We start from the raw sequence: 20,883 nt of genomic DNA on the forward strand, positions 1-20,883 counted from the left end.
AGTAGACCAACACAGTTTCAGCAACACTTCGACAAATTAGTCCATCAGAACATTTAATAAGATAGATACCAGTTTATTTAATTTGCACTCATTTGTACATGCTTTGCACATAAAATGTTTTTAAAACCTGAGGCATCCAAGTATGACAGCTCCTTACCTTCTTCATCTGGTCATCACTGCCACTACTTGCGGAAGACATTGGAAGCACTGCAAAGAGAAAAGCTTAACTCATTACTGACAACATGACTGTGTGCCTTACCCATTTAAGGTTTGCATCATGGCTAACTTGGTTTACAGTTTGTTTTTCTAGGCATTTACAAGAGAAAACCTCACAACACTTGCATTAAGCTTCAAAATCCCTTTCTAACAAAGCTTCTAAATGATGCAAGGGTACACAACTTCCTGCATCCAGAGCAGTTGCCAAAAAAGAGGCAGGCTCAGCAGCTTGTCCAGTGGTCCCCAGGCCCCAGCTGGCATGCACAGGCTGGCACTGGAGTGAGAACTCTTCCTCCCATGGAAACAGAGTATAAAGTATAATTTCTCCCTCAACTTTCTTTTGCTTTTTCATCACTACAGAAATCAACAGCTAACTAAGCAAGACTCATCCTCTGTGAGGGGGACAGACAGATCTCTACTCTTTCAGAACAATCTAGTTTGAATTTGGAGGTCCCAGCAGCCAACACAGCCATGGACCATGACCACAGGGGAGCTTTGCTGTTGGTCAGGCATGACCAAAGAATGGTATCAGAGATCATCACATCTGATTTTGTAAATCACTCTGAGGATAACTGGCTGATCAGCATATGAAAAGTACCGTGGTCTGCAAACTGAGGTTTTTCAAGGTTTATTCCTCAAGTCAATGGCATTTCTGGAGAGATGAGGAGCAGAAAGTTTCACAGGGAAAGTATAGCAGTTCCAAAGAGATCTTCCTCCTCTTGTGTTCAAGAGCACCAATGCAGCCACCAGCTCAGCACCCATGGGACCTTCAGCCACACTACACAGAGGGCTGCACCCACACAGATATTTAGGCACCCAGTTTCCACCTGGACATTTGAACCTCAGTACATTCACTAGAAGGAAGGGGATAGGAGACTTTTTTTTCTTCCAAGTGTGAGGATCTGTGATCCACCTCCTCCATGGGGCACCCTTCACTGCCAGCCTTGAGCTTGGCCTCTCCCACTCAGATTAGGACTCAGCCAAATCCTCCTTCTCAAACCATCATCAGCCACTTCCTTATCTGCAGTGCAGTATGTCACGATAGCTAAGCATCAACAGGGGATCAAGCTTACCTTTTAATCTGCTTCTCACCCTGGGTCTTTTTCGGGTATAGTCAAGGAATTTTGGCAATGGTTGTTTCAGAGCATCGAGGATCCAGCTTTTTTCACTCTGACCAGTGCTTGTATTTTCATTGTTGCTTTCAGAGAAAAGATGCTTCCTGTAACTGGACTAAAGACACTATTAAGAGTGAGTCCTGCCTAGTCAGCTCCCTGTGTCCACTCAGAAGCCTGCCAGCCATTCCCCTTCATTCACCACCGAATTATTCCATTTCTTCCTCCCCACAGTGCAATACTCGAAGTATTTTGAGCTGTGAAATCTGCCAAAACAGCAGTTAACTGTCAAACACGCAGTACAAAAACCCCTGAGAAGCAGATACTTGCCTTTTGCCAACATGGGGCTTGCAGCATCCTCCATCCTCATCTCCCCCTCCCTTCTGGGTCGAGATAAAAGAGCTCTCATGAGGAGGAAAGCCTCCACATGCCTGAGCTGCAGCCAAGAGCACAGCCAGAAAAAGTGAACAGAGACATTCACTCGCTGCTCTGGCAGTCCTGGAGCACCCTTGGCACTGCTTTCAGTGGCAACAAGCAGACTATTTGGAGGCTACGAGGCTCACATTCCTCCACCTCCACACTGGGTAAGACTTAAACTTCAGCCTCTTTAAGGGTGTAACCGATTCATACAGGTGGGTGCACACAGCAATCAAAGGCTCTAGGGATGAAAAAGCACAGACGACCTACCTGCCTTCGCTCAAGCTTGCTTGATTCCTCATTCCTGTTTCTTGTTTCATAATTCCTGCCAAGTAACCCATAAAGACCGAGTTAAATTCACAGAAACTCCGATAGGACATCGCAGTAGTGCAGAAGGGGCACAGCCAAATAGCAATGGTGGAGGGGCTCCATAAGAGATCAGAAGGAGGACTAAACCATTAATAAACAGTCAGTAGTCAAGTCTTTCTTCTTTGGTTGTTTTCTGAAAGTAGCCATCCAGGAATATCTGGAAATTAGCACCTTTTAAAAGAAAAAAATAGGCTACGTGCCTAGAGGTGGCAAGTCCCTGGCAGCTTGCTGTAACTGTAGGTGGTCAAAGCAAGGCAGAGGCTTCAAGAATTCTCAAAAATTAAATCAGTAATTTAAGCATATGATCAGAGAAGTGGGATGTTTAAGAGTTGAAGTGGATAGGAGTCATTATTCTCTCTAGTAACTTTCATATTCTCAGGTACTGTTTAAATATTGGTATTGATAACTGCCACAGATCTTGTGGCAACTAAGCAAGAAATTACAGGGTATTTCTAAAGGATGGACCCAATTTGAAATCACTATATCTTTGCAAGCACAAACTGCCCATGAATGAAACTCTTACAGGCCATACATCAGGTGGAGGGAACATGGCACATTGATCAAAATGTTACTAAAACTTGGTAACTCATTAAACCATTTGTACATTTTTGTGTAATTATAACATGTTGGGTCCATCTTTTCAAAACACCCTGTATTTTATTGGAAACATCACACGGCCTTTTGGCTTAAATAAGGCAAAGAACTCTTCCTTCACAGAGGGAAAGGTTCATAAATGGTGAGTGTATAGTCCTGTACCTCTGCTTTTGTGAGGAGGCTTTCTGGCCAAGAATCTTTGCTTTGGCTTCAGCAACCTAAAAGAGAAGCAGGTCCCCATAAAATAATCTACAAAATTAAAATGTATCAGAACTCAGAAGAGCTAGAGAAGGAATGAAGTACAAGTACAGCATGGACACTCAAATTTTTAGTGGGGTGGGATTTGTTGACTGAAACAGTGTCCTAAATTATAATACACAAGCATTTGTCGTCTTAAAATGATATACATTCCCTTTTCCCTGCTTTATGAATAATGCTCATTTTAAGCAATAACATCATAAAAACCCATCGTTTTAAGCAATGACATCACCAGAAGTAGGAGGATGTAAGCACAGCAAAAAGTACTTGGACAGCCTTTGAACAGGGCTGCTAGGACGCTGGGCAAGGTATCATGAAGTAGGGTTTTATGCTGACACCCAGTGACAGTGGCAGGGATTGGACGGTCTCCAGTTTAGAGCAGAAATTTGAGATGTCCCATTCAGCACCCATCATCTCTGAATTATAGTAACAGCACCCGCACCGGGGAAGAGGCTGAAAGCCAAAGGGTTTGTACAGTGGAACCATCTCGATGGAAACCATCAGGATCAAGTTTTTCGGTTTCCAGGGGAAACCCGCACTGGTCAAAATTTCAAAGCAGGCAGAGCAACTCATTTTTATTCATTTTTTTCTAACAGTCTGCAAATATAAGTCAAGCAGAATTTCTAATTAAAGTTTTGTGAGGACTGGCTTTGACTAGGGATTCCCAACATGCCAAGTGTGGCTCAAAATCAATTTCAGTCTCTTCTGTACAAAGGGAAGGATGCTCAGCAATCTCCTTTAAATATTCAGTAAAATGCAAACAGAGGTTGGGCTTCAATCACAAAGATATTCCACAGCCTTGCTCCAGCAACAGCTCAAATTCCTATTGCAGTTGGTTTTATCATACAATACACACCACAAGATTCAAGAAGTGATGAGCACTCTCCCTGCTTCTAAAAAATATTTCCTTGTATAACACCTTGCAGAATCACAGAAACCCCAGATTCCCAGTTGCCTGTTTTGCTATAACAGCTATTTCTGCAGGAAGAAATATCCACCACTTCAAGTTACTACTTTCCTTTAGCTGCTGAGCTGGGATCATAATGCAGGTCCTAACAGCTACTATCTCAACTTTACCTTTTCATGACTTGCAGAGTCTGAGTTTTCAAAGTCATAGATTCCCTTCCTGCAAGACAATATTTATGTGGCAGTGACATAAAATCATTAAGCATCACCCTATAGAACTACACTAAGAATACTGGGGAATAACACGGCTTGTTTCTGTCCCTCCCTACTGGCCACCCCCACCTCAAACTCCATTATACAGTAAACACTTAAATACTTTTATGCCTAAAAATGTTGTTTTCTCAGTTAAAGCAAACAAACAAACCACCCACACACATACAAAAATAAACTTGTTCCTTTCCTATTTAATCTCTATTATATTATTGTCTGTCTTGGTTCTCACTCTTCCAATTGTAATTTTTTAATTTTCAGAGAAATATTCAAGACATACAAACAAGCTAGCTTATCCCTGTTTATGCAGTGGACATTTTGTTCCCACATGACCAATAATAGCATGTGGTAGGAAAAAACCATGAATGAAAAGATAATTCCAGAAGCACTCAAGAGGGAAAAAAAAGAAACAATCAATTTAATCTCCTTCTGAAAATTCAAACATTTAATGTTTTTCCTCCAATCACTTCTCTGTATGCATCACGATTTTGTTTTCATCTCTTTCAACATTTAATAACTTTAAATGTTAATTACTGTGCCTCTATTTCTTTCTCCAAATTGTAGGTATTTAAAAAATCCTACAATTATTGCTCAATATACATTACAGCCTCCCCTTCTTACTAGTTAAAGAATAGGAAGACTGAAGAACTGAGCTCTTCTCGTTAAAGCTTCCTGAAGTAAAGAAATGAGACACTAGAGGGAGCAGAACGACTGAATTAAGACCGTCTACATCTCAAACTTCAAAAGCTCTACTCCTGTTTTACCACCAGTATTTGCTGCATCAAGTCATTTGATCTTAAACCCCAAAACCTGTAGTGATTAAGTTTCGCATAAATTTTTCCTATTCTTATCTACAAGCAATAAAGAAAAAAAAAAGTGTTATCCAAACATTTGGGGTTTTTTTAGGCTAAGAGTCAGTAGACTGAAGCAGGACACCCAAAGCAGCCCTGAAACAGCCAGAACTACAGCAGGAACCCTGACATACTGGTCATTGACTCTCCTGCCCAGCAGCAGACATTGACTTGCCCACAACACTTGGCAGAGAACACAAGAGGAAGGCACAACAAGACAGACTTGCAGTGCCACAGGCTGCATATGGCCCACAAAACCCTTGAGTGCTTCTGTCTACAGTGTCACTGGCTTCAAACATGAGCAGAGGGATGCATAAGGGTAAGGGAGTGGGACAAACTCAGAGAGAGCCCCTCCTGAAACTCTAGAGCATGAGGTTCTGAAAAACTGGGACAATATCAGAAAAAGCTTAGGTATTTATGAATGAAGCTGCCACTCATCACTTAACTCACTGGAGGATGAGAGGATTATGGTTGGGTAAGGAAAAATGGAAAAGCCAATGTGACGATAACACAGAGGTGAGGGCATTTTGACAGACTAGTTTCTGAAGTCTTTATTGCTTTGGGGACTCAAAGGTTCCTGGTGAGACAAGTTATGACTCTTCATAGCCTCCTGCTTGTTTTGCTGTCTGTTCTGTTCAGACAGCCCACACTGTGGGCACTACCCTCCCCCAGTTAGTGCTAGAAATGGTCTAAAACCACCTGGTACACCAGACCCTGCATGAGCACAGGGCTTGTGTGTCATACCTGCCTTCAGTCTTCTGCTTGGCCAGACTTCTTGTTCTCTTTCTTGTTACCCGGGTAGCACCCTTCTGAAAAGAAGAGTTGTAGGATCTAAAACCATGATATATCAAGTCATGTTCTTATCCTAGATGCTGCTAAAAGCAGAAACAAGGAGTGCCAGGAAACTTTGTTTATTCTATCACAACAACTATCCAGCTGCAACTGTTTCCTGCCAGATCCAAGTATGAGAGTCCTAGAGCTGAAACTGGGTAACCAAAAGGGGTGAGGATACAGAAGGAAGTAGCTTAAAAGCTTTGAGTTCATTGTGCAGTGAGCAAGTGTCACAAAACCTTCGAACTGTCAGTTAAAAACTAATTTAACAAAAAAAAAAATCTATTTAAACCTAGTACCTGGAAATGTAAACCTGGACATATCAATAGAAATTTCCAAGTGTTCAAGTTGCATAAGAAACATAACTACAGATGGGTCTCTGTTACTTGCTAGTTTACCCAGGTTGCAAACACCTATGCCAGGAGTACAGAGAGAGATCTAATGTGAGAAGATCATTAGAGTTCAGATACAAAACTGTATAAACCTGTCTGTAGACTTCCAAGATGTGCTTCCCTTCAAGAAACAAACCACTGCTCCACTGCACTTGCAGACGGTGCATAAGCCTTGTGACACGCAAGTTTGTTCCATGCAGGGCCAGGCTGGTTGCCCACAGATCATGCTACTGGACCCAAGCACAGCACACCGCTTCCAGGGGGTATATATGCTGAACCAATTCAGCTGAGCTTGAATTACTTGGTTGGGCCACATTAGAACGAGGTTGGCAGCTGTTGATGCTGTTGCCTCTGCAGCTCACTCCTTGTGCTAAATGGCACCATGCTACCATGGGCTCAGGACACCACTCAAGGGTGGGAGTGGGTCAACCCATCCTAGTTTTCTTCTGCAACTCCACCAGAGTATCTCTTCCCTGTCCCATGTCTTTTCACTCAGGTGGGCCCCAAGGCAAACACACCTTTGGCATTGACTCCTCCATGGGTTGTTCTTCTAGTGGCTTCTCACTGGGGACAAGACGACACATGAGGGGAATGCAGTGCTGAGGGGCTGTTCGTTTAAAGTCCAAATAATCAGTTTGTGAAGTACTAAGAAGAAAAAAACCAAACACTTGCACCAATTACCATCAAACCCGTGGTTTAAAAAGCTTGTAGGGAAGAAAGCTAATTGGTAGCTCTATAGAAGTCCAACTCATTAATTATAAGAAATGTTGTGCTGCAAAGCTTTGGGAAAAAAGGTATTACTAATGCCAAGATGAACTCAAATTCACATGATCTTTCACAAAAGTCATGGTCCTCATTATGAGTAGCTACGTATCTGGTGCGCTCCAGCTACAGAGCTGAAGTTAAAATCTTTGCCATACAGCTGTATAGTCATCTTATATTTTGATTAAATCAATGATGAGGAAGAAAAGTCATGTCAGTGTAGCAGTGAAGCCAGTAACCAAACATCACTGTTTTTCAACTCCAAAGTGCTGTAACTCTGAGCAACCAGCCTTGCTAGCCAAGGTGGCAAAACAGAATCTTTTTTTCAATTTAATAACTGATGGAATAAACCTCAAAATCACATGCATTAAAACCCCAGGGGAGGGAAAACATAACAAACAAAAAGAACACCTTGCAACTTTTTGTCTGCAAGACACTCACCTAGGCTTAGCTTTCGTCCTTGGAGATGGAGTTTTGGACTTTTTTGCTGAAGGAGGCAAGGAAACTACAGCTTCACCCTCTGCAGCTACTATGAAATGCTTTATCTGTTTTTGCTGTAAGGCCTACAAAAGCAGAGCCTTCACCATGTCACCTGAGTGACAATTAACTGGTTCAGACTTAAGGAACTGAAGGGATCCATGCCTGACCTGAGCCTTGGTTAGTATCTTCCACATCAGTCTGCTGGCTCAGTGTAACACCAGAGTTAACCATTTTCTGCTCAGAGACATGAAACCATGAACAGAACATGCATATGACTAATAAAGTAGTAGGGTTCTTTTAGAAACAGAGGCTTTCAGTGCTAGCCTATGGCAACAGCTGGATGACAAGTTCATCATTAGCCACACAAAGACATTTTAGGTTACCTGTAAATGACGGTATGACCTTCTTACTAAGAGCACCCCACTATCCCTTTTTAAGAGGGAGTAAGATTTTTTTTTCAGTTCAATTTCTCCAAAATCAAAGCTCTGGAGGAAAGCATGTGTGCTGACTTCCCACTGATGTAAGGCAAAGTTTGAAAACATTGTCAGATCTGAGTACAAATTTGATTTCTTTGAAAACAAGTTTTAACCACACATATAAAAAAAGCAGATTGGGGGGGGAGGAAAGGGGCACAACAACTGTTTCACCATACACCAAACACTTACTGCTACAGTGCCTGTTAACTGCTGGCTCTGCTGAAAGGCTTTGTCTGATAGAGCCTCTGTGTTTCCAGAGTTTGAAGGATCTTTCACCCGCTGTGGATCAGTTGACTCTGGTATCACTGCAGAAGAGCAATGGGGTGATAATGTCATTGCAGTAACTGAACACACACACACCCCTCCCTTACCATTCTTACACACTTGCATAAAAGCATAACAGTACAACTTATTATAATAGGTGCAACCATCTCAAGATCATGTTTAATAGAACAAAAATATCAAACATCTCCAAATTACCCAGTGCAGAAACAGCATGTTGAGCCTACCCCTTTCTAAGCCCCTCATACTACAAGATGTACAAGTTTATTATCTTCTTACTACCTTGATTCTTAGCTCTGAAGACATGAAACAACCCTTTGTTTCCAGCTAAAGCAACAGAGCAGCGGGACCTTCCGCCACTTCTGTTTCCCTACACTGAATCTCTACCAGCCACTGAAAAAACTGTTTCACTACAGATGAACTACCTTCTGCCTTTCATACTCCTTGTGATCGCTCCATGTAGTAGTGCCCATCTTGTACTTCTGTGTATGCTTAATGGCTGACACAGATGAATGGGCTTCCCCCTCACCTGCACCTCCAGAATCTAGAAGACTTCCATTTTAGCTCCTTTTGGGCTGTAACTGGGAGAAAACGGGAAGGACTACCAAAGAAGTTACTGCCTCAAACATCTAGAGCTGAAAGTAGCCCTTTTGGGTATTCCCCTAGAGCAATCTGAAACATACAGTAACTAAGAGGAAAGTAAAAATTTGCTTTTAACACAGGCCCAGAAAGAATGCTACCTAACCTAAGGACTTCAAAGCTGTGATTCATTTGCTGAGATGGTGGGTGGTAAGAGTAGAAAGAGAGCTGTGAGTCCATTGTCTTAGAAGACCTGGAAAGATCTGCTAAGCAAATTACAATAAGCAATAATCTCTACAAAAAATAATAGCTTTAAAAACGGAAGTAGAGCAAATTTTGCAGCAAGGACATATCCTAGCCTTCAAAGATATAAGATCACTATACAAAAAAAAGCCACCTTCCAAATCATTTGATACTGAAATTGAACTGCGGAAATATTTCCTGTTTAAGACCAATTTTGATCATGCATGCCTCTTGCTTTTGTGCTGAAAGCAACTTTTCCTCAAAATGTGTGTCACAGCCTTGGTGGGGAGAACTTCAAAGCAGGGTAGAAGGGAAGGAAGGAGCTACTTTCTCTTCCCCTTGGGCAGATGCTGGACTTGGACTTTCCTTTGTGTCAGGCACCCAAGTGTGACACCTGTACTTCAGGGTCTGCGTTCCCTTGACATCTATAGTATTTGGAACAAAATTAAACCCAGCACAATGATCCCAGAAGGAGATGTCTTGCAGGAGATGTTCACAGGCAGCAGGGGAAATGACACCATTTGATCATGGAAAATTCAATGTGCCCAACTCAAAAAAATACAGAGCATTGGCTGTAGCCCAGTCAGAAGAAGGAAATAATGGCTACTCCAGGTCCAGCTGAGAGCCTTTACTACCATAAGGCACACAGCTACATTTGTAGTTGGAGTGCACACAGACAGCCCTGTAGCACCAGGTATTTATGGCAGCACCCCTGCACAAGATAGCACGTCCCCTCCTGCAGAGAGGAGACCTGTGCTGCTCCCCATCTATCCCTACAAGCAGGAACTGCAGGGGAGCATTGCTGCTTCCCCAGCTGCATTTGTAAAACAGTCACCAGCGTCTCCAGGGCATCATCCGCTCTTTGCGGGGTAATGGGAGCAGAGCACACCATTTCTCATCACAGAGAATCATGTAGGTTGGAAGAGACCATCAAGATCATTGAGTCCAACCATTAACCTTACTTTGGCACTAAACCACGTCCCTAAGATCCTCATCTATATGTCTTTCAGACACCTCCAGGGATGGTGGCTCAACCACTTCCCTAGGCAGCCTGTTTCAAAGTCTGACAACCCTTTCCATGAAGAATTTTTTCCTAATACCCAATCTAAACAGCACAACTTGAGGCCATTTCCTATCGTCTTATCAATTGCTGCTTGAGAGAAGAGCATATCATGTTGTCAGAAAGAAAGAAAAGTCACCTCCCTGCAGGAAACCTTGGTAGGTGGTGCACCGCCACACACGCACTGCACAGAGGAGAGCGAGCACATTAAGTGCCAAGGTGGAAGCACTGGTCCATCAGAGGACCTATGCTTTCACAGATACAGATGCCACTGTCCCCTCCTGCAGGGAGTCTCCCCCACAGGCACCTGCACAGCACAGACAGACCGGGAACCATGTGTGATGATTTTAAAATGAAATAATTTAAATTTCATAAAATAAAATAATAATGAAAAAACCCACCTGCTTCATCCTGATTGGCTTGCTTCCCAGCACGGATAGACTCCTCTTCAGACACATTTATCTGTTGGTGTGAATTAATCTTACGTGAAAGTGACCTTAAATAAACCTTATCTAGTAAAGCCAGGTACTTAATAATAAAACTAATAGTTGTTAATCACCAGCAACAAATCACTAACAAATCATTGGATGCTAGTTGAGTTGACCATTTGGAAATGTCTCAGCTCCTACAAGAATAAATGACAGACACTACACTATGGCTATTTACTTGCATGTAAGGTTTTCTGCAAACTGTATCAGAAGTATAAAAAAAAATTAACCATATTAACATTTATTTACAAAAAAACCACAAAGAAACAAAACAAACAAAAACCCTAAACTAAACACCACACACACATCCCCACATCTTTATATTAGCTTATAAAAACCTCGACGTTTTAAAAGTACTCTACTTTTAGTCTAGAAGTACTATCTACAAAGTCAATCTAAGATTTATGTCTTGCAGCATCCCTTTTCTTTTGCCCATGTTCTCACATCACAATTAGCTCATCCTGCACAGTGTAACACTTTGAGCTAGTGTAGGAGCCTGTTTATACTCCAAGTTACACAGTTACATACCATAGGCTTTATTCCCTACTTCACAGTCCCAGAAAAATCATATCACACTGAATTTATTAACAAACCACTTTAACTTCCCAGCTTCTAAACCATAAATCAGAGTCCCTTTAAACTTATTTCCTCAAGTCTCTAATCTCTCTTTCAGGCCAAAGCTAAGAACACCTATACAGAGAGTCACAAATCCTCAAGGGGAACACAGATGCATAATAAACAGACACTTAAACAAACAAAACACACACCACTGAATGTTTTTGCAAAGTGTATATCAAGTACAATATAGTTTAGGGGAGAAAAAAAAAAAACAAAACAAAACACACACACACCAAAAATAAAAAAATCCACTCCAACAGAAACAAACCAACAACAAGAACAACCTCATACTAGGAGCTTACCATCATTTTTTCATCTCCCAGGACTTTTTTAAGTATACTTAAGATTTCAAACTCAGCACTAAAAGTTATTTTGATTTTTGTTGCTTCTGTTTTGTTAAAAGCAGCAGGAATTTTCATATAAATTTTAACAATCTTTTCTCCATCATCTTCTGCATTAAAAAAAAAAAAAAAAAAAAAAGGAAAAAAAGAAAAAAGCTGTTTTAGAGAAAGACATTTAGTCTGTCACTCCCAAAACACTGAAATAAGTGTTGGGTTGGTTTTTTTTTAAGTCTCTTTTGCATCTTGCCCATGCATTTCCAACTACTCTGTTCACTCATTTCTTTCTCATTGGGCCTAGATGATTATGCTGTTTCCTGACACATTTATAAATGACCCCTCAACATGTCCTGCTTGGGCAGGAAGGGAAGGTTATTGTGCTAAATGGGCCCACAGACAGTCAAACAAGCAGAGCTGGTGCAAGGTGACCAAAGTGCACAAAAGGGAAGACATGAGAATTCTCTGCAGCAACAGTGAGATTTTTAGGTTGACTCCAAGTGTCTTGTGGACCCACAGTCAAACAAAGGATAACGCTGGTTGGAAAACCTTACCCTTCAGGCTGTAACTGCTGACCGCATCTTTCGACAGCCGCACAGAGTCCCAAAGAGCACCCTTTGAAAACCAAAGTCACCGCATCAGAAAGGGCTGAGTGAGTCTCTGCAGCATTAGATATCTAACCCAAGGCCACCTGGGCTTTGCTCTTACCTCATTACTGTCCACATAGAAAGTCACGCTCTGACTGCCCATGTTGAAGTCGATCCAGAAGTCCTCCAGCTTCTCGTCTGATGGCTTCTTCACCTGGGGAAGCACAAGAATGGTGCTGCCATTCACAGAAGAAAAAACAAACAAACAAAACCCAACACATCAACAACAACACAAAACCCAACACATCAACAACAACACAAAAACACACAACTGCTGTGTCATTCTGAGTTTTCCTTAACAACATGAAATTGGAAAAAAGTTACCCTACACTATGTGTGTACACATATGCATACCTTACAGAAATAGAGTTGGGATCAAGCTGTGAGTTCCCAGCCTACCACTCACCCAACCATACCCACAAAGCCAGACACCCCTCTATGCCAGCCAAGAGAAAGATGATACACAAATGCTCGCATGTTGTGGCAGGGAAGAGCCTGTGAAAGATTTCTGTGTTTCTGAGCACTTGAAACAAGCAGAAGGAGTGGAACCAGCTTCCATCGACTTGGTTTTGACTCAATACAACTGTTAGGAGCAGCCCGAAAATTATGTTTGCTTAAAGACCAATCACGCAAACTGCAGGATCTGTAACTGTGACTATGACCTCTCCTGCACAGGCATCAGGCTAATCTTGTTTTCTGATAGTCTGGGAGCAGCTCTGCTGGAGGAATCGAAGTTGTCCTGTCCTTCTGTTTCCTTTGAGAGATCTCTCTTCTGTCATCACCAGGAAGAGAAGCTTTTCCTCTATCATTTGGCTGATACAAAAGCAAAGTCAGCAGCAGTAAGTTGGGAACTATGTGACACACAAGCAAAATTTCCAACTAGAGTAGGTTGCGCTCTACACCCTAGAAAATTAAGCTCTTTAATGAAAAACAATGCAGAAAAAATAATATATATATATACATACACCACAGAAAAATCACATTTTAACAGCAGTAACAGTGTTGGGAAGGTGTCACAGTGTTAAGGACTATTACCTCTTTCATGTCAGCAAAAGCAGATCTACAAGGAAATGAATAGACTCTGGAAGAAAAGCAGACTTCACATGATATATTCAACATTGGAGTCTGACTTTATGAAAGATAAAAATCATTAAGATTCGTTACTAATCTTATTGTTCAAAAAAGAATTAATAAATTCCTAGAAGTAAGTTAAGCTTGGAGAAGCTTAGAGAATATAGTATTTTAGTAGTGATGCATTGTATTCCTTGATTTCACTTTCAAAAGAACCACCATTAAAATGAATAAAATATTTCTTAATAACTTAATTATTCACATGTGATGTAACTTTTTAAAATATAACCCAAGTCAGTTTATAATCCTAGTTTTTCCCCCTTCCAGTACTGATTGCACCAGTTTAGTCTGCTGGTTCACAGCTTACCTTCTGTCATCCCCAAGCCTTTCATTTAGCTGGTTAAGAAATTTTCTGCAGTCCTTCAAGACAAATGATACCTTATTAAAAAAACAGGCTAAATTTCCTTTGCAAATAGTTGTTCTATTGGGCTACTCCAGTTAAAAGCTTTTGACTTGTCAGTGTGATGCCAAAAGCCACGGGGCGGCGGGGGGGGAAGAAACCAGTGAAGTTGCTACAAATGTTTCAACCCAAGTTATGACCAGCAAGCCTCCAAACATAAACCACAAACATGAACTTATTAATGTTTTAGAAGTGAAACAACTTGGAAATTAGAGCTATTTTAATGATACACTATTTTTAAATTTACCAGATTAAGAAAAAAAAAAAAAAAAACCAAACAACCTGCCCCCCCAAAAACAATCAAACAAATGAAAAAAACAACACACCACACACAAAAACACCCTACCCACAACTAGCTAAATAACTTCAGGTATTTACACAATCAGTAGAAACTGATTTTTTTGTAAGGAGTAGGAACTTCTTACAAGGACATTCTGACTGAATTCAACCAAAACTTGCCCCTATACAGACTTGTCAAGTATGTTGTTTTCAAAATAAGGACCCTCACCGTCTCAAATTCTCTATCCTTGATCTCTTTGAAAGCTTCAGCAAGATAGTTATCTTCAAACCAGTGGTGAACAAGGTCATCCCTCCATTTTTTTGTCATTAACCTACAAAGTGCTTCTGAAAGGGCAACCTGAAGGTCATAATCTATGTGGTAAACATAAGCACAGGATAAATATCCACCCCCAGCATAACGGAGTGTTATAGCCCTGCTACTCTTGCACAAATACACTACAGAGCCATATTCATCAGGTAGTCCCAGCTTCACCTGGGTCAACAGCAGAAGGTAATGGCCAAGTGTTAGCTCCAGCCACCCTCCGCTACCCCCGGCACAGTGAGGTCTAGGTGGGGAGCACTCTTAACCATGGTACACGTGCATGTGTCAGAAGATGTTCCTGGGGACAAGGGAGGGGATGAGAGCAAAGCCTTATCGCCAGCTCGCTAGGATTAAGTTATCCTTCACGCACCATGGCAATGCCCTAGAAAGTGTTATTGCTAGGAGAAAACGAAAAAGATTTTGCTCAAAAAGCTATAAATCTCACAACCAAAGTTTGTCCACATCGTGGCAAAGTAGTTAACATTTATTTTTTTAAAGACTAACAGCTAGTGTACTTTGTAAACACGTACATAAAGCTGATCTAATTACCTTTACTATACACATCAGTTTAGTTTTCTTATTAGTTAATACAAATTATGAATACTAACAAGAAAGAATTGATGCATTATTGCATCTAGCAATTTTTGATTAATATTTTCTTGAAGTACCATCTGATTTTCCTCCCCCAGAAATAAACTCCTGACATGGAAATAATTTAGATTCATCTAAAATAAGCAGAGGAAGCAATGCCAGAGAACCCCAGCTTCATAAGAATAACCACTAAATACTTCTTACCACCAACCTCCAGTATAGTTTTTGCAAGGTCTTGCCTGAAAGAACATAATGCAATGAATTACAGTAGAAATAAATTAAACTCTCTTTGCAGGGAAGGTGGTGTTTAGCTATGGGAGTTGGAGGGGAAAATCACTTACGTGAGTGAGCACATCTCTTCAGACAGAGGGAATTTCTTTCTCTCCTCCCGTGAGACACTGTCAAGTATAGAGTTGAGAGTCCTCAAAGCCTTTCTCCCCACACAGATGGGGCAGAACAAGAAGGGAAAGGATTTAGTAATGTTTTTCACATCTTTAATCTAATTACACACACTTGTGTGCGCAAACATCTGTACTTTCTTCTCCTAGTAGGAGTCTTACCTCCTGCCGCAGAGCGCAGCAAATACCTGCTTCTGTCACTAGATTCCCTAGTTCAGGTAAAAATAAATTCACCAGTTCTTTCTTCCCTAGAAAAAAATTGTTTGAGAGGTTACACCTGGTAATGAGCTGGTCTCTGTGTAAAAGACAGGTGAAGCAACTCCAATTTGTGGTGTTGAAAGAGTAAAAATATCCCAGCTGGGGATTCATTTTAAAACACAGCTTCCAACCATCCCCTTCCCAACAAAGGGAACTGGTAACTCCTCTGTAAAAAAAAGGCTTCAATTATTTTAACTGCTGACCTGACTAGCTATTTCAATAGGAACAGAAAGGAGAAGGTAGGTGCTAACCGCAACACATAAATCTGTAATATACAGCTTTTGACAGTGCAAACCACTGGCATATTAACCTGAAATTGCTTGTGCTCACTCTGCTCTCGCTAGAATAAGCTACAAGGACAAACAAGCTCCAGTCACCCAGCCCACAGTGTAATCCTTTTTTACATGACTTGTGAGCCTGGATGTCTGACCACACAGATATTTGTTCCTTTCAAGCACCTGCTCCCCTGCCCTAATGGAAACACTGCTGCAGCCACAGTCAAAATCTTGCCACTGAAACAGAAGATGGACAAACATCCCTCTGCCTAGTCAGAAGGGCTGAAGAAGTTAGTATGCTGCTCTGCAGAGGTGGTTGCCTTCAGCAAGGGAATCACATCTGAAACTGCTAGGAATAGATGGGCAAGAGCAGACTGTCTGGCTTCATGCTCCTTTCAGAAGCACCACGTACTCCAACCAAGTGAAATACTTGATGCTGACCATTTAAACAAGATATCACAGCTAGATTATCATCTTTGTTCAGCGTACTCAAAACTAGCAAGCAAAGAGAAAGAGTAAAAGGGTCTGTGCTCTGAAGTGTTAGTGATCATTAACTGAACAGAAATTAGCAGGAAGATTTAAAGAAAACATCAAAGAGAAGAGAAGGCAGGGAATGAAGGGGAGAAGAGAAAGCATTTCTGTTCAAGCAGAAGAAATGTGCTCCTGAAACTAAGATTCAGGAGACTGAGGAATAGAAGAAAAAAAAAAAATACTGACCTTCATTGCTGCACTTGCAAATCACCTGATGGAAAAAGTAAAGGAAGCCTTCGTTAACACATCACAACCCAAGAACAGCAGTAGTCAAAATACTGAGGTGTTTATGCTCCCACCGTCACACCTTTCAGGGGCTAAAATAGCATTTAAAAAAAAAAAAAAATCATTGTACCCACATCAGAAAAAGCAGTGCCACCTGATACAAGTATGTCATGTATGGTCACCCCAATCACACAGGTTGGCATTATGCAGAAAGAGTAAAGGGAGAGAAGCACCCACTCCCCCTGGGGATTTCAGCAGTGTTCAAGAGTGCAGTGCCCTCAGGTTCCCAGGAAAACCCACATTGTGGCATTGCTTTGTTACTTTCATTACATATATGGGCCTATGCAAAAATACATTTTATGTTTACATGCTGCAGTACTAGATATCGTAACACACGGTATCTGGAGAGTGTTTAAGAAATACATTAAAAAAAAAAAAACAAACAACAAACCACAAAACAAAAAACACTCAAATAAAACAACACTTCAATCCTCCACAGTGGGAGGAAGGAAGAAATGGGCCAGGAAGACAAAGAAATAAAATCTTGACAAATAAACACTCCATAGATAATTTCATATCATTTCAATGCGGTTAGTAGGGCAAGAAGAAAATTTGATTTTGCTCACATATCTTTAATCAAGTATCTTTAAAAATAATAAGTTCTGATACACAAAGTTTCAGCTTGGGGAAAACAGCTAAAAGCATTTTTCCTACTGAAAATTTACATTGCTAGGCTTCCAATACCTTTAAAGTTATGAATATTTAAAATCAAAATCTAAATTCAAATTGTGAGCAGCTCAGATTATTCCTTAAAACAGCTGTTTCAAACATCACATGAACAAATTCCCAGGACCACCTTGGCAAAACCATCTGCACATCAGGTGCAACTCAGTGGTGGCAGTAACTTCTGTTTTTCAACAAGGGTTTCAGCACAAAAGCTTTTGTTTACAAAATGCATCAGAACTCCTTGTACATTTTCCTACAAAAACAAACACTCTGCTTCATGTTAGAAAACACTGCAGCCCCATGGCAGCTTCTCCCAGGTGCATCCAATCTCAGCCTAATGCCAGCCCAGAGAAGGCTCCTGGGCACTGCCCATCCCCACCACCTGAGCTGCAGCCCAGGCTCAGTTCTAGAGCACAAGGTCTGTGTAACTATTAATTTTTTTAACAGAAAACTGTTTGTTAATAGTGGCTTTCTTATCCAATAAAGGCAACCTTTCTGCCCTTTTAATGTACATACATACCAATGCAGAGTCAAAGAAGTCTTCAAGAAGTGACATCAAAGATTTATTATTTTCTGGGTCAATGACGGTCACAAATGTTCTTGCTCTTTCAAACCAAGATACTAGGTAAAAGTTAAAAGAATCAGTTAAAATCTGGGAAGAAGAGTTAATAGTTCTTAAACTAGGTATATCACCAGAAAACGTTATGTACATAAACCATGGGGGTGGGGGAGCTGTCCTTGAACTTCAGATTCATGTATTACGTCAAAAGTTACATTGCTTTAAGGATTTCAGACTTTGCTAGGAGGACATGAAGAGTTCCACCCTCATACCCATTCAATAGGACTTATCCCAGGCCTCCTTACATCCTCCTTTCTCATCTCAAAGCACCTACTCCTGGTGCTCAGGACCTCCTTGACACAATACCCAGTGCTAGTGGCATCATAACTCCTGTGGAAGTTTCTAGAGGACATCAATATATTTTAAAAATTCATCAAGCTTTTTCAAAGTAATTATTTAAACACTTCATGTTATTAAACATATTTCACAGCATTATACACCTATGACTAACTGAAATTCTACGTTTCACTGGAAGTATAAAGCTGAAACTGGTGAAACTTCATTAATAATCTCTCCATACAGGAACTTTTAGCAATTATATCCCTGAAAAGCACAACTACAAGGCAGGATTACAACACCTCAGACTGAGGACTCCTTGGTACAACTCTGCTAACAGAGAAAAAACATTAATTGTTTCCTCCTAGCTCTGCTAGATCCAAGCATTACTCATCTTCAGCACAGGAGCACTTCTGCTACTATAAAGATTACCAGCTGAAATCAGTATTCTGACATTGTGCCAGAAGATAAAATACAATTACAGCTTAAACTCATCTGGTTTACCATATATCTGAAAAAGGACCTTCATAAACAGTATGTTGGTTTTAAAAATTATGAACTGACAAACAGCTCATCAGTTCTATTACTAAAATTGTATTTTGCTGGAGCACTTATAATGCATTTACAAACTTCGTATCATTTCACAAATGGAACTTGTCAAAACCCTTTCTCTCCTTCCACTTTCAGCTTAAAAAAACCCTAAACCCATGCTAATAAGTGAAGCTATGATGGTAACTGCTGTACTGAAAGTAATGCAATGAAAGTAAACCTTTTTTTTTCCCCCCACTCAGCTCATCCAATATGTTAAAAAAAATATTTCATTTCTGCATGGCCAACAAGCCATTCTCTAGTTCTCACTTCCTCAGAATTCTTTTCCTGATGCAAGCAACCTTAAATTACATTAGTAACTTGTATGAAGTATTATACTCATCTTTTCTACCAGTCCTTGCTCAACAAATAAGCTTGTCTCTTCTTGAAGATCACTTTTAAAGTAGAGCTGAATACATTTCAGCAGCAGCGAAACATTCTGGAATTCATTCTTGTCCAGCTCCTACAGGAACACAGAGCACTGTGCTTCAATAGTCTGATACTCACAAAGCTAGGCATTAAGATGGTTAAGATTATTTATGGTACTCACCTTTCTCAGTGCTTTGTCCAGATGGCTGAAGAGAGATTCACTGTATTTCTGGGGAGGCTGTATTTCTCTCTCTTGAAGCAGTTCACTTATTTTCTGAAATCCCTTACCCTTAAAAGCATCAGTGAGCAGGGATTCAAGCTGTAGAGGGAGGGGAAACAAACAATTAATGAGTAAAATAAGTGAGCATTGGAATTGCTGTAGCACTAATAATAAGAAAATATTTGCAATGCTATTTTAAAAGCTATAAGCTTTTTGTTTGTTTTCACTCTGTTTCTCTGCTTTCATTTTACTATTACATCTGAAGGTGAAACATCAGTGTTATTCTCCAAAAGAGACAGAACCTTTAAAACTGAGTAATCTTAAAAGATACCAAGTAAGGAAATAAGCAACTCCCTTTAGTACACTCGGTCTGCTATTCTTACTATGTCCCACAGCTGTCACAATTATTTCTTCCTGCTTACTAAGGAAAAGATTAAGGAGCCTGCTGCACTTCCCACATTACATTAAATTACTAAAAACTCTATATCATCCTTTATCCACTTAAAAATGTACCTTTAAATACATATATAACTATCTGTAAAATAAAGCTAAGGACACATTTAAAATATATTTACATAGTCTTCTGCTCTGGCTGTCATGTTCCCATTCACCTCTCTATTCCATTCTTCACTTTTTTCTTCCTTTAAAAAAAAAAAAAAACAAAGAAAGAAAGAAAGAAAAATACAGGAGAAAGGAGAAGGAAAAACAAAACACGCGGGTTTTTTTGCCCCAAATCTAAAGACCATTTACTCACCCTATCTTTCCCAAAAGGCTGTTTCTCTTTATTTATTTCCTACGGAAAGTTTAAGAATCCACGCACACTTCCAAACGTGAGGTTTACTAAAGCCGCGACCACAAGAAGCTGCAGCAGAGCCCGGGGAAGGGGGAGAACCACACTGTGTGTATGTCCACCCGTCCTCCCCTCCATCCATCCCCCGGCCCGGCTGCCGGTTCCCAGCCGCAGAGAGCAGCGCTTACCTGGGCCACGGCGCGGGAGCGGCGAGGGAGGGGGGAACTCCAGCTCCGTGGCGACCAGGCAGCAAGGGAGGGGAAGATGCTAAGGCTACTTCACCCGCTCCCCACGACCCTCACGCAACCACTACTGGATACGCACGTGTTTAGAGTGAAGGGGAGACACTCACCAGCATTTCCCACAACTTCCAGCGCCCTCCTCAGCAAACCTAACACTGTACCCAGCTCTGCTAGAAGAAAAAACAACAAAACGCCGATTTTCGCACCCGCACTAAAAAGCCGCACCTGTGCGGCAGGCGGCGGCTGGGAAGGGTCCGTCTGCACACAGGTGATTCCGTTTCACACCCCGTCCGAGCAGGCGGGTGCAAAAGAGGAGCCCAGCAGCCCAAGGGGGGCTGTTTTCCGTTGGGGTTCTTCTACTACAGGCTGGATTTTATTTTGTAAAGCTAAGGATAGCGAGCAAGCTGTCCTTTTGCTGAGAGGAAAATTCAGTAAATTTCTACAGGAGACTAGAAGC

The 20,883-nt window shown here is 41.0% G+C and overlaps 1 protein-coding gene across 5 annotated transcripts in view; it reads right to left on the reverse strand.

Moving 5' to 3' along the window:
* The window catches only part of SYCP2L (synaptonemal complex protein 2 like), a 28,854-nt gene extending 9,746 nt beyond the window's left edge, over window positions 1-19,108 (reverse strand). For 3 of the 5 annotated variants that reach the window (XR_010470268.1, XM_065052417.1, XM_065052419.1), the window contains exons 1-19: window positions 17,843-19,108; window positions 16,558-16,582; window positions 15,470-15,555; window positions 15,251-15,339; window positions 15,114-15,148; window positions 14,226-14,368; window positions 13,625-13,677; window positions 13,222-13,267; window positions 12,248-12,340; window positions 12,094-12,154; window positions 11,507-11,655; window positions 10,500-10,560; window positions 8,124-8,239; window positions 5,738-5,802; window positions 4,044-4,092; window positions 2,871-2,926; window positions 2,016-2,070; window positions 1,290-1,446; window positions 158-207 (exon numbers count right to left, since the gene is read on the reverse strand). Coding sequence is in view for 3 of the 5 variants with exons in the window: in XM_065052417.1 (XP_064908489.1) it covers window positions 158-207; window positions 1,290-1,446; window positions 2,016-2,070; window positions 2,871-2,926; window positions 4,044-4,092; window positions 5,738-5,802; window positions 8,124-8,239; window positions 10,500-10,560; window positions 11,507-11,655; window positions 12,094-12,154; window positions 12,248-12,340; window positions 13,222-13,267; window positions 13,625-13,677; window positions 14,226-14,368; window positions 15,114-15,148; window positions 15,251-15,339; window positions 15,470-15,555; window positions 16,558-16,582; window positions 17,843-18,034 (1,581 nt within the window). In the remaining 2 variants the exon portion in view is untranslated. The remainder of the gene's footprint in view (window positions 1-157; window positions 208-1,289; window positions 1,447-2,015; window positions 2,071-2,870; window positions 2,927-4,043; window positions 4,093-5,737; window positions 5,803-8,123; window positions 8,240-10,499; window positions 10,561-11,506; window positions 11,656-12,093; window positions 12,155-12,247; window positions 12,341-13,221; window positions 13,268-13,624; window positions 13,678-14,225; window positions 14,369-15,113; window positions 15,149-15,250; window positions 15,340-15,469; window positions 15,556-16,557; window positions 16,583-17,842) is intronic. The other 2 variants (XR_010470267.1, XM_065052418.1) reach the window with 1 other exon arrangement.
* Between the last annotated feature and the right edge of the window lie 1,775 nt (window positions 19,109-20,883).

Source organism: Columba livia, chromosome 2 (assembly GCF_036013475.1).
Source record: "Columba livia isolate bColLiv1 breed racing homer chromosome 2, bColLiv1.pat.W.v2, whole genome shotgun sequence".
Classification (NCBI taxonomy): Eukaryota; Metazoa; Chordata; class Aves; order Columbiformes; family Columbidae; genus Columba; species Columba livia.